The sequence below is a fragment of the Lytechinus pictus genome, chromosome 5, assembly GCF_037042905.1.
Source record: "Lytechinus pictus isolate F3 Inbred chromosome 5, Lp3.0, whole genome shotgun sequence".
NCBI classification, from domain to species: Eukaryota; Metazoa; Echinodermata; class Echinoidea; order Temnopleuroida; family Toxopneustidae; genus Lytechinus; species Lytechinus pictus.
This window is the reverse complement of record NC_087249.1, coordinates 39,269,838-39,281,601: the sequence shown is the minus strand read 5'-3', so window position 1 is coordinate 39,281,601 and position 11,764 is coordinate 39,269,838. Positions and strand designations below refer to the sequence as shown.

The 11,764-nt window shown below is 38.0% G+C and overlaps 1 protein-coding gene across 1 annotated transcript; it reads left to right on the top strand.

The window, feature by feature from the left end:
* Nucleotides 1-410: 410 nt before the first annotated feature.
* Nucleotides 411-8,541, top strand: LOC129261486 (uncharacterized). The gene is made up of 2 exons (XM_054899548.2): nucleotides 411-6,231; nucleotides 6,378-8,541. Exons 1-2 carry the CDS (start codon nucleotides 5,949-5,951, stop codon nucleotides 7,718-7,720), a joined length of 1,626 nt encoding a protein of 541 aa, XP_054755523.2. The 5' UTR covers nucleotides 411-5,948; the 3' UTR covers nucleotides 7,721-8,541.
* The last annotated feature ends 3,223 nt before the right edge of the window (nucleotides 8,542-11,764 follow it).

Below are 11,764 nucleotides of genomic sequence, written 5' to 3'. Positions count from 1 at the left end.
CAGAATTGAAGTGGCTACCCTGAGTTAAATATGACATTTATCATTATTATTATAATTAAGCTTTGGTAAAATCAATTGGTGATGCTATATGCTTTCCATATTGCTATGGCAATAACTTTGTTTAAAAAATATCTCAGGTTGTCAGCTGACCAATTTTACTCAATATAGCCCAGGAGATTTTCAGCACTGTTTCAGGACTATTTTCTTTCAAGTCCTGTGCAATGTTTAAAACCAATTTGCAATGTCCAGGTAGGCAGTTATCAAGATACACAACACTTTCTTAGTGCAAAAATGCAATTTCAAAACAGCCTGGGCAATATAGGGTTAAACCTCTACATGGGTTTAATACTAAGCCTCTGAAGAATATCCTATCAGACACATATAGCATTTTCTACTATTATCTTAGGCACAAGAGATTTAATATCACGTTCGTTCGTGCGCGTTCGGAATGCTCTATTGTCTTGCTATGAATGCGTTCGTAGCGCCCTATGCATACACCCGAACGCAAGGATTACTATTAACAATTAAAGGAGTCAATAGAAGAGCACTTAAGTACTGCGTTCAGAACGGGATCGAACCGGATGCGTTCAGAATCCTCTAAGCAGAGCTAAAGCCGGATCTAGGATTTTACCCAAGCGACGAAGGTGGCGAAAATTGCAATATGCCGTTGCATGAAAGGCCTTCTATGAGCACCGATGTGCGAGTGTCTTGGGGGTATGACGGCATCTATGAGCGCCGATGTGCGAGTGTCTTGGGGGTATGACGGCAATTTCATCCAACTCCGCGTCGTACCCATGAATTTAAAAATAGATTGCGAACATAAAGGGATTTTGTGAGGGTGTAGAATTATGGAGTACTGCCCTCAAAAGGTTAAACGTTATTATACAGGGTGCGACATATTATAAAGCGCTTGCCCGATTGTTTTGAAGCAAAGACAAAAACTAATTGCCCGAATCGGGCAAGCAAAATTCTCATACAGAATATTCCCCATATTTCACCATCAAAATTATAGAAAAGAAAAAGAGAAAACAAATCATATCATTAATTTCTTCTTTTAAAAAATTTTATAAGTCATGATTCGAATTGCAAAATTTGCGCCATTTTCTGCAATTAACACACAGCTCAGACAGCACACACACACACAAAGAATCTATGGCAGTATAGCGAGCTAGCGCCTAGTACTCGCAGCCCATGGTTTCTACGGTGCTGCACGAACGAAGTTTGATCTGGAAGAAATCTCCCAAAGAACTGTCAAAATTCACATTTCTTACCAATGAAAACTCTTGTAATGTCCATACTTAAAAAAATTGGGTAGCTCTGTCATTTGTAAGAGGTAAAAGGAGAAATTTTCACTTCTCTTATGCTTGAAAAATATCGGGTTTCGAATGATCGTCTGTATCACACACACTGAAATGCATTGTTTGACAGTCCAACATGGGCATTTGTGAGTATGTTGATAAACGTGGTTTCTTTCGTAACTATTTTTTTAGCCAAGGAAAATGATATATTTTCTTCTTTATTTATGACTGGATATGAGTTTGAGTTTTCTTCCTCACTGTTTTCTTTCTTTCTGCCTATCTTTCCTTCTTTTGAATATATCTTTATTTCTTTAAATTTCCTTCTTTCATTCATTTTTTCTGTTTATAGCTGTCTTTCTTTCTGTCATTCTTTTCTTTCTATATTTTTTCTTCCTTCTATCCAACCTTTGTTTACCTCTTTCTTTAATCCTTCCTTCTTTTCCCCCTCCTTTCATCCTTTCTGTCTTCCTTCCGTCCATTCCTTCTTTACCTTTTCTTATTTTTTCTTTCTGCCTTCCTTCATTCATTCCTTCGTTTTTTCTATCTTTCTTTTCTTTCTTTTTTTCCCTTGCTTCTATCTATCCTTTTCTTTCTTCTTTCCTTTCGTTTTCTTTCTTTCCCTTTCTTCCTTCCTTCCCTCCATCCTTTACCTTTCTTTTTCTCTTTTCTTTCCTTTTACCTGTTTTTCTTTTTTTCTTTCTTCATTCGTTCCTTTCTTTCCTTCTCTCCTTTCTTTCTCTTCCCCTGAGTTTTTATTTCTCTCATTTTTTTTTCGTTCTTTCTTTTTTCTATCCTTCCTTCTTTCCCTTCTTTCTTTCCATCTTTCTCTTCCCTGCAGCCATTCTCTCTCTCTCTCTTTTTCTCATAACTTCTGACGAGGTTCGAGGCGGAGGGAATCAAATCTACCTTCCAACAACGAACGAATATCGACCTTTTTTTTTATCCGACCTAATATCGCCTTATGGTTTCAAATTCTGGAATATTGACCTAAAAAAGGTAGAAACATACTTCGAAAGAGTTCCTACCCGTAAAGAAAACCTTGCGTAATTAGTATCTATAGGGTCCATGCAACATACGAGTATATCTTGATTGTTTTTTCCGACCATTACGGTACATGAATTATGGAATATTACCTGAGAAATGTCTTTGATTGTTTAAAACATAATACTTCGGTAGTGTGCCGAGTCAGAAAGAATCTGGTTATTATTTGCCTTGCGTAATTAATATATCTTTCAACAACTTACGAGTATTGCCTTTTTATCCGACCCGACATAAAATTACCTCATGAAATGATGGAATATTGACCTCTAAAAGGTCCTAGATTGTTAAAAACATATACTTCGGAAGAGTTCCGATCCGCACAGACTCATATTCGAGTCGGGAAAATATTGCATTGAAACCTTGCGTTATTATCTATACGAGTATCGCTTTTTTATCCTACCCGTCATGACATCACTCCATGATTATGAACCTCAAAAAGGTCCTAGATTGTTAAACACATACTTTGGAAGATGTTTTCTATATCTTCCAAATACGAACGAGTAGGCCTACATATCATATTTTTTCTTCTTTTTTTTTTGGTCCAGCCCAATAATATTACGGTATGAAATGATGGAATATTACCTGAAAAAAATGTCCTAGATTGTTCAAAACATAATACTTCGGAAGAGTTTCGAGTCGGAAATGATACCTTGCGTTATTATCTATATCAACTTACGAGTATCGCTTTTTTATCCGACCCGACATGAAATTACTGCATGAAATGATGGAATATGAACCTCTAAAAGGTCCTAGATTGTTAAAAACATACTTCGGAAAAGTTCCGAGTCGCAAAGAATCATATTGATTGATATTAGCTCCCTATGTTTTCTATATCTTTCAAATACGAACGAGTAGTCCTAGATATCGCATTTTTTTCTGGTCCGGCCCAATAAAATTACGGTATGAAATGATGGAATATTACCTGAAAAAAATGTCCTTTAAAACGTACTTCGGAAGATAATGTTATCTTTATCTTCCAAATACGAACGAGTAAGCCTGTAATATCACATTTTGTTTTCTTTTTTGGGGGGGGGTCCGGCCCAATAAAATTACGGTATGAAATGATGGAATATTACCTTTAAAAATGTCCTAGATTGTTCAAAACATAATACTTCGGATGAGTTTCGAGTCGGAAATGATAATATTGATATCTTGCGTTATTATCTATATCAACTTACGAGTATCGCTTTTTTTATCCGACCCGACATAAAGTCACGGTATGGATGCAATATTTCCCTCAAAAGATCTTAGATTGTTTCTTAAGGCAAAAAAAATCATATTGGTATAGATAATCACGCAAGGTTTACTTTATATCTTTAAAAATTATTATAATACGAGTATCGTTTTTTTATCCGACCCGACATAAAGTCACGGTATGGACCTCAAAAGATCTTAGATTGTTTTTTAAGGCAAAAATATATTGGTATAGATAATCACGCAAGGTATACCTTCAACAAGTGGAATGCCTCTGGCCGTCTCACCTGCATCACGCGATTCAATATAGCAGCAGTGCTGATTTTGAAAACTACTATAACTCGCACAAGATGTTCAGTGATACTTGGTTACTCTTATTTCCACGTTTTATGAACTAGACCAATACACTTATAGAGATATGATGGCAATTCAACAAATACCCCCAACGTGGCCAAAGTTCTTTGACCTTACATGACCTTTGACCTTGATCATGTGACCTGAAACTCGCACAGGATGTTCAGTGATACTTGATTACTATTATGTCCAAGTTTTATGAACTAGACCAACACACTTTCAAATTTATGGCTGTAATTCAACAAATACCCCAATTTGGCCAAAGTTCATTGACCCTAAATGACCTTTGACCTTGATCATATGACCTGAAACTTGCACAGGATGTTTAGTAATACTCGATTACTATTATGTCCAAGTTTCATGAATCAGATCCATAAACTTTCAAAGTTATGATGGTAATTCAACAGATACCCCCAATTCGGCCAAAGTTCATTGACCCTAAATGACCTTTGACCTTGGTCATGTGATGTGAAACTCATGCAGGATGTTCAGTGATACTTGATTAACCTTATGTATAAGTTTCATGAACTAGGTCCATATATTTTCTAAGTTATGATGACATTTCAAAAACTTAACCTTAGGTTAAGATTTTGATGTTGATTCCCCCAACATGGTCTAAGTTCATTGACCCTAAATGACCTTTGACCTTGGTCATGTGACATGAAACTCAGGCAGGATGTTCAGTAATACTTGATTAACCTTATGGCCAAGTTTCATGAACTAGGTCCATATACTTTCTAATTTATGCTGTCATTTCAAAAACTTAACCTCAGGTTAAGATTTGGTGTTGACGCCGCCGTCGCCGTCGCCGTCGGAAAAGCGGCGCCTATAGTCTCACTCTGCTATGCAGGTGAGACAAAAATCGTACGAGTGTTGCTATTTTAGGTATGAAAAAATTGTAGGTATAAAATTATGGAATATTGATCATGCGCTTTCTGCGACGATTGACCCTTATGAATCAATTTTATTATTTGTACATGGATGCATTGATGAAGTCGTGCTCTTTCTGAACTGTGATAAGAAAAAATCGGGCACCTACAAAGGGAGGAGTTGGGGAATGGGAGAGAGAGGGTGGTGGGTCAATAGAGGAAGAGAGTGAAAGCGACAAAGATAAGGGATGGGTGAGGTTGACATTCTATACGTCTTTTCACATGGCATGCATGGGGTTGGATCAAGAACAAGATCAACTTATTGTGGGAAGATAATCACGCAAGGATCTCAATAAGTTATTATTTCCACCTCGAATTTCACCAGAATTATGAAATATAAATGGAGTTACTTTATATTTGCAACTTGTATTGTATAGTTATAATTCTGCTCATTCATTGACAATCAAATAATCTTTGAGTTTAATATGATAAACCTTCACTCTTATCGTGCGGGATCAAAAACAAGGTAGACTCATATTTGGTTGGAAGATAGTTATTGTAGCTTCCCTTTCGACCCTTCCCCTCATTTTCTTTAATTTACTTTATGTACATTGTTATTTCATGCATTTAATATTCATTTGATCTGATCTCCTGAGAAAAAAAACCAAACTGGAAACTTAAATTTTCACAATGCAAACTGATCACAGTCAAAGTACAAAATTTGGAGGGGGTATTTTAATTTGCACCCGTGTTTCTTTTTATTAAATAATGAACAAAACGTCCCTTTTAAGGTAAACTAGTATATTAATTGTAGTTTAACAATTCACATCTAGATCTATGAACGCCAATAATTCCCTGACTGGTTATAGACAGTAAAACGAAGCCACAGCTGTCCAGATCGGACAGAGATCCAGCGTGCTTTGTTTCTTGTTACGTCATCGATCGATCGCACTCGCGGCGCGCTTTGATTAATTGAATGCGAGGCTAGGCCAATTCATCCTATTGTGTTGTAGCAATTAGTCGCATCTGCCCAGCGATCCGAGGAGACATACCCGTCGTCACTTCCAGGATATTTAAATTGCACTTTTTGTCAATACGCTCATAATTATCGGCTTACTTCATACTGATCACACCTAAGAAAGACACTACAATTATTACCGTCTTATTTTGATTCTACCTTCGAACTGTTGAAATGTCGCTTCCGAGTGTGGACATTGGCTGGCTTGACTCTGTGCCCTACAAGAAACGTAGTCGCCGGCAGCAGGAAGCCACGAAGAAGCCCCGGGGGCGACCCGCTGTAAGAACTGAGTTTCCCGGTGTCGTCGAAGCAGCCAGCCAATTTGTTCAGAGCAACGGATTCAAAGCTCATCGTAGACGACAACAAGAAATAGGCGTGTGTGGGTCTACCCTGCGTGATATCAGAGATCATCTCCAAAGCACTGTACCAGGGCTTAAGGGTGAACATCCCAATCTCAGTAAGTATATTTATTTTTATATTAAAAATGACACCGTTTTATTCCGATGTTAGATATTAACATTAAACTTTTAAAGTTAAAGATTTTTTCCTCTTTAATATACCTACCTATCATACTTTTTATTGCTTTTTTTCTCTCCTATACAGATGTTCGAACAATTGCCCACTGGATGCATCCACCCAACAAGGCACACAAGGCAGCTGAGAAATACACTGGATTGATTCAAGCACGCATACCAGCCAAGGACAACTCTGCCCGAAAACCTAACGACAACAGCCACTTTTATGCTGCTCGGGTAAGATACTCGTTGGAAATGGCATCAAAGTTTAGCGAGTTTGTTCAGGTGTATAGTGCTGACAATAAGAACAAAATAAGGATTGGTGACTGTACTTTGGCTGTGGATAGACGAATCAGGATCAACAGATTCTTCCCTGTGAATGATGCCCCTCGATATATGGACCACGATTTTCCAACCCCTGGATATCTACTAACTCCCTCGGGATATTTGGAAATGGAGCCCAGTGGCACCACTACACTTGATCATCTTGGACGTGAACACTTTGTTTTGCCTCAGAAGTCTAGGTCACATGTTTTTCTTCGAAGTCCTCGGTCAACCAACAACATAGCTTCGCACATGAACGATCTACAGCAGCTCACTAGTACTCCAACCCAGAAGCCTGTACTTCTACTTGTTGTCGATGGAGGGTCGGACTTCAATGTAAACTTTCCTGTCAATGAACTGTTTTATGCATTGTTTTTCAAGGACAATGACCTGGATTCCCTCATGGTTACTTCATATTGTCCAGGGGACTCTGCAATGAATCCCATCGAGCACCTTTGGGCACCTTGTACGCGTGCCCTGACATCGGTATACCTGCCTTCGACATTGCCTGGGGAGGACAAGCCACCATGTCAGCAGAGTGGACTGGCTAAGGACGAGAAGGAGGCCAAGGAAGACATTGTGTTCGATCGTGCTATGGACCATATCAGAGACATTTATTGGAGGGATCTCTGCTTTGCAGGACACAAGGTGAACGTCAACTGTGTACGAAGTGGTTCCCCTCCAACGCCTTACGCCAACTACGATGAAGTCAAAAGGGTACTTGGTGGATCTACTCGTGCTTTAAGGACGGATGCACTTGTTAATGAGCTGTACAAATTCACACACAGGCACATGGATCGCAGAATCGGCACCATTATCTTCAGCAAATGTACTCTGTCTTCATGTTTCCATTGCTCATCTCATCCACCAAGAGCTTCATCAGATCTTCTAGCTTGCTTGAGGAATTTTCCTTCGCCTTCACCCAGCACATCGCACCCTGGCCATTTCAAGACATTCATCGAGGCTTTGTCTTCAGAGAGCATCCTCCCATGTGAGCACCTGCAACTTTTTCACAATAAAGGTCTGGGTCGCTGTCAACAAGAAGGATGCAAATACGTGTACACAAGCAAGAAGGATGTTGACGATCACAGACGGAAAGCTCACTGATTAAAGTGAAAATATTCATATGAATTGTGAATTTCTCATGTTTGGACTACAATACATCCAAGTTTGGACACTTACTATAATTTTTTTTTTGGGCCAATTTTAACACTTACTACAATATGAAGTGCGTTTAGATGTATTTTAAGCGGCGGCCTTTCGCTATATAAACAGTGCCACATTTCGTTTTGTTAATTTCGTGATATACATCTACATTTGGACACTTGCTACAATTAGTGAGTTCAGTTGTATTTTCGAGTGTCAATTGTTTCATATTGTGTGTTATTTTCATTCCAACCATCAAAAAATTTCGAAACGTACAATTAGTGCATTCAGGGCAGGCATATTTTCATTTTTTTCAATATTAACACTTACTACAATATGAAGTGCGTTTAGATGTATTTTAGCGGCGGCCTTTCGCTTTATAAACAGTGCCACATTTCATTTTGTTATTATTTCGAGTTATACATCTACATATACATATGGGCACTTGCTACAATTAGTGCGTTCAGTTGTATTTTCGAGTGTCAATTGTTTCATAATGTGTTTTATTTTCATTTCATCTATCAAAAAATTTGGAAACATACTACAATTAGTGCATTCAGGTGTATTTTAATTTTTGTAATTATACATCTCAATATCAACACTGCAATATAAAGTGCGTTTTTGACATTTTCAGTGCATCTCATTGTAATTTTCTGTGTATACATCTAAATTTTGAACCAACCAAGTGTATTTTAGCTTGACCTTAAACGAAAATGAAACCTTTGAAACATGTTAGCTTGTGTGAAAACAGAAAAGTAAAAAAAAAAAATCAACAAAAGTGAGAAAAATTGAATAGATAATAAGAAAATTGTCGGCATTTGGTGTTTAGATCATTATTGCGATCTAGATCCTCTAATTGGCAATGCGACAAAGATGTGGGATGTCACATGTGAACAACTTTCCCCACAAGCCATCCTTTAATAAACATTAGTAGTGAATTCAGTATCGTTGTATTAAGGTTTTATTTTCAAATTTCAATTAGAATACCAATCCATCAACTAGTGCATTCAGTGTGTAATATTCTTGTTTCCGTCGTCATGAACAGATTAATAAATGTTTAAACGAAATATCAAGTAATCTCTGCCTTAATTTGGAAATGCGAGTGGAAAAAAATGTTCTTGTTGAGAGAAAGCTGACTGGTCTGAGTATGTTTGATTCTATATTCTCTCATCATGAGTGGCCAAACCCCCATGAAAATGCAGTTATTCAACAATTGTTATATTTACTTACCCCCCCCCCCTCATTATGACATCGTCGTGCGAGCAAGGACATTGTAAAGGGTGCAAGTTAAGAAATTGAAAGTTGATTGGTACGAGTGGTAAGAATCCTAACACGTTGGCATTCCCCGAGTAGCATCCCTTATACCTAAATTGCCCTAAATTAATTGAGTGATGTATAAACAACAGACAATAGCTCTGAATCCAGGGCAAAAGAGCTCGCCCGTCCGAACAATGACGTACAGTATATCGATCTTAGGCAAAGTCACTGCCAGGCCAAGTTCGGATCGGCCTTTGTGTACACAATACAAACGCTCTATTATAGCTATAACAAGATGTCAGTTATTTTTAGTGAGGGTTCATGAGAGGGCTCTCTCTCTTTTTAAAACATTTTCATGCCATGGCGTATCTGGCGGCGAAGGGGGGGGGGACAGGCTGCTCCACTCCCCCTCCCTCTTGGTAGATTAAAATGAAACGGGAAATGAGAAAAGAGAGAAAGAAAGGGAGAGGGAAAAAAAAGGAAAATGAAGAGCCAAAGGGAGAAGTGGAAAGAAAAATAAGAAAAACCTGATATGAGATAATCAGGTATCGCCCGAGTTATAAACAAGATTTCAGTTATTTTGAGTGAGGGTTGAGCGTTTTGGACTTTCTTTTAAAAACGTATTCAAGCTAGTGCTTCCACCCTCCCTGGAATCCGGGAAATTTCCGGGAGTTTTGTTATTTTCCAGGATCATTCCAGGAAGTTATCATTTTCGGGAATGATATTATTTTCTGAATATTATGTCAAAATCCATCAACAAAATTAGATATTTTTAATCAAAATGTCAAGAATTTTGGGCTCCATTACAGCATTGAGCCCTATATTTCATATTTTTGACTGTGTATTGAAGAGAATTATAACTTATGGAAGACTGGAGAACGTTCTGAAAATTCCAGGAAGTTCCGTTTTGAAAAGTGGAAGCACTGATTCAAGCAGTGGCGTAACAAGCTGCGAAGGGGGCATGGTGCCCCCATCGCCCTCCCGGTGGGTTAAAATAGAACGGGAAAAGAGAAAGAGGAGAAAAAGTAAGGAAAAAAATGAAAGAAAAGAGGAAAGAGAGAAAATGAAACGCCAATGGGGAGAAGGGTCAGGGGGGGGGCTATCCATACCAGTACATCAACAGGAAGGGAAATAACTGAAGTCTGAGTTTTAGAAATAACATGTCTAAATTCAATCCAGTAAATCAAATCAATGGTTAAATTGTCATTGTTGTGAAATAAGGTAAATGATGGATAGCATGTTGAACAAGTGCCTAGCATATTAACATGCATGTCCTGAATTCAACCTGATTTTCACCTCGTTCCCTCTCATCTCCTTCTCCCTTCACAAGTAATAATACCGGGGGGGGGGGGGGGGGTTAGGATGCTCGATGGTTGCGATCACAGGATTTTGCCTTCACAACCATATTAAATCGGTGGTAACTGGGGTAGAGGGTGGGGGGGGGGGTTTGTCAATATTGTCAATCAAGCTATTCCTTTTCACTCATGAATACAATTTATCACTGGCTTTATCAATTATTCATTGTGTGTAAAATAGTAACAAAATTTCCCCTCTTCTCTTCGTTCTGATCACGTATCGGTTGTGATTATGCGTATGTATATAAGCCTATCATTCATAATTAAGAAAGCCCATAAACTGCACACAAAGACCCTGCATGCTAAATTATCATTCCCACGAAATGTAATTCTCAGTCATTGGTATAAAATAGTCACGCATTTTCAAACAAACATGGGGTATATTCATTGCATGTTAGTTTTAAAGTTCTGAATGTCACATCAATGGTTCGAATAATTAGATGAAAAGAGTGATATACTATAAACAACCTTTCAGATAAAAAGACATTCTAAGTACCGAACAATAGCGCTAAGCCGAACCTAGGTCAAAAAGGGCTACCTCGAACAATGGCGAACATTCGATCACACAGAGTTAATCGCTGCCAGGCCAAGTTCGGATCGGCCTTTGAGGTATACACAATGGAAACGCTCTATACAACCTGATAATTAGCAAATTAAGCATCTAAATTTCAAACAAGATGTCAATTATTTTGAGTGAGGGGAGAACGTTTGGGTTTTTTTAAACATCAACACAATCTTTAAACGCGTATTCATTTACATCAATGTTCGCAAACCAGGTTGATTTCAATATAGGCCCTATGGGATTTTTTTTCACGTTTCTTTTTTTCTAGGATAGTGTGATGACATCCCTAAACTTTTGATGTCACTCATCAAACAAAATTTGGAATGAAGATGACCTTTTTTTCTTCGATCCATCCTAAATCCTTTCTCCCACCCGCCATCATTCAGGCCAACTCATGAAAATGACATATGCACTTCATTATCATGATTTTTTTATTTTTAATGTGAAACTATTTACATTCCCTTCCCATTTCGTAGACGTTTGATGTCTTTATTATGTTCGGTACCGCATTCCTTGCTACTTAGGTATGCATCACGAAAGGCTACAGGGGTTACACAAATTTTAATTGTACTCTTATGATATGAAGCATTTTCCAACTTATAATCTGGAAGTTATCAAAATTAAATATACGTATTTACAAGTAACATGTTTAAATTCAATCCAGTAAATCGAATCAATGGTTAAATTGTCATTGTTGTGAAATAAGGTAAATGATGGATAGCATGTTGAACAAGTGCCTAGCATATTAACATGCATGTCCTGAATTCAACCTGATTTTCGCCTCGTTCCCTCTCTTCTCCTTCTCCCTTCACAAGTAATAATACGGGGGGG